The sequence below is a fragment of the Uloborus diversus genome, chromosome 10 (assembly GCF_026930045.1).
Source record: "Uloborus diversus isolate 005 chromosome 10, Udiv.v.3.1, whole genome shotgun sequence".
Lineage (NCBI taxonomy): Eukaryota > Metazoa > Arthropoda > Arachnida > Araneae > Uloboridae > Uloborus > Uloborus diversus.
In genome coordinates, this window is record NC_072740.1 from 52,573,627 (window position 1) to 52,575,287 (window position 1,661).

Consider the following 1,661-nt stretch of genomic DNA (forward strand, 5'->3'; position numbering starts at 1 on the left):
AATAGCTCTAATATTAGCGGTTACACCCTGAACAAAATCTGAGAAGTTTTCATTATACAATGGAATGACAAATTCAGGTAATAACGTAGTATCTTCAACATCTTCGATGGTTTCTATGGTATAACTATCGTTGTAGTTAGGGTGAATGGTAAAATATTTCCCTGGCAAAGTAACTTCGGACAAACAACACTCCCAGTCACCAGTCAACGTTATTGGGTGAGCTAATTTGGTTTTAAAATGATCAGGAGTGTTATGGGGAAAATAATTCATGCTCGCATTTGAAGGTAACAAAATATGAAAATCATTCACTGATTGATCCATTATAAATCTTTCACAATCTGATCAGCTTGTATCCACGAGTTTTGAGAGCTTGGAAAGCCAACCCATTTAACAAACAGCTGACAATTTTTTCCCCTACCTCTTGTTCGAATTACTTTTTCAATTGCCCAAAATTCTTTCGATGATTTGTCTATTTTCTGCAATTCTTCGTTATAAAACCGCCCTTCAATTTCTTTAGAGTCAAAATCTTGTAGAACATAAGTAGCTGGGATTGTAGGATATCTTTTGTAAATGCGAAAAACTTCTTCCGTCCACCTCGGCAAATAGCCTTTGCGAAAAACTTTGCGAGCTTTCGATATTCTAACTACATCTCCTACTGCAAAACGGAATTGTGGTAGTGAACTGTAACTGTACAAACGTTTATATAGTTTTGGTTCATCGTCTACAGTTACTTTAAAAGGAGCAAATCCGTGAGCGCTGTGAATAGAATGATTATATGAATCAACTAATGCTGGTAAAACATCATAATATCTATAAGAGTTGCGAAAAGTAAAAACTTTGTATAATCTTTCTAAAAGTGTTCTATGAACACGTTCTAAAATTGCACATTTTGTTTCACTTTTTGTTGAATAGTGGTGAATATTATATTTTTTTAACACCTCATTAACATTTTTGTTATAAAATTCAGCTCCCTTATCTGTTTGAAGATTTTTGGGTTTTGTTTTTTTAAATAATTTTTGAAAAACTTGTGCTACTGTTTTTGCTTTTTTATTTTTAACAGGAAATACTCTCAAATATCTAGAGAATACATCGATAATTGTTAAAATGTAACGATAACCTTTGTTAAATCGAGATAACTTTTTCACATCAATTAAATCACTTTGCCATAATTCATTTATTCCATATGCAATTGTTTTGCATCTCTGAAATTTGTAACGAACTGGACGATGAAGTGTGTAAACGTCTTGTTTAGAAAGCCATTTCTGTACAATATTTTTATGCACTCCGCTTGCTTTAGACAGTCGTTTTACCCCTCCGAAAGACCCTGGTTCTTTTGGATTGAAGTATAATTTTTTCAATCTGCCCAAGTTTGCCATTTTAATGGAGCTTTGTCTTCCTGAGATGAATGTGAGCTTGTCTCCTCAAATTCTGTCCATTTTGGCAAAGTGACTTTTAAATTTGATTCTTGATCTCCATTTTTTTCAAGGTCTGGGATTACTTTTTCTACAGATGATTCAGAACTTGACCTTCTGAATGCAGGATTTGTATCTGTTAATGCCAATTGTTCACGCAGATTTGAATTTCCTATCCACTGAATTGGAATGTTACTTTTTAGTATAGCATCGAAAAAGGCATTAAATCCTCTAGGAGGAGTTACTCCT

The 1,661-nt window shown here is 33.5% G+C and overlaps 1 protein-coding gene across 1 annotated transcript; it reads right to left on the bottom strand.

Annotated features, from left to right (window-relative positions):
- Window positions 1-320: 320 nt before the first annotated feature.
- LOC129231001 (uncharacterized) lies at window positions 321-1,167 on the bottom strand. Its single transcript, XM_054865246.1, has 2 exons — window positions 1,160-1,167; window positions 321-810 (listed from the first exon to the last, which is right to left on the bottom strand). The coding sequence occupies exons 1-2, from the start codon at window positions 1,165-1,167 to the stop codon at window positions 321-323; spliced, it is 498 nt and encodes a 165-aa protein (XP_054721221.1).
- Between the last annotated feature and the right edge of the window lie 494 nt (window positions 1,168-1,661).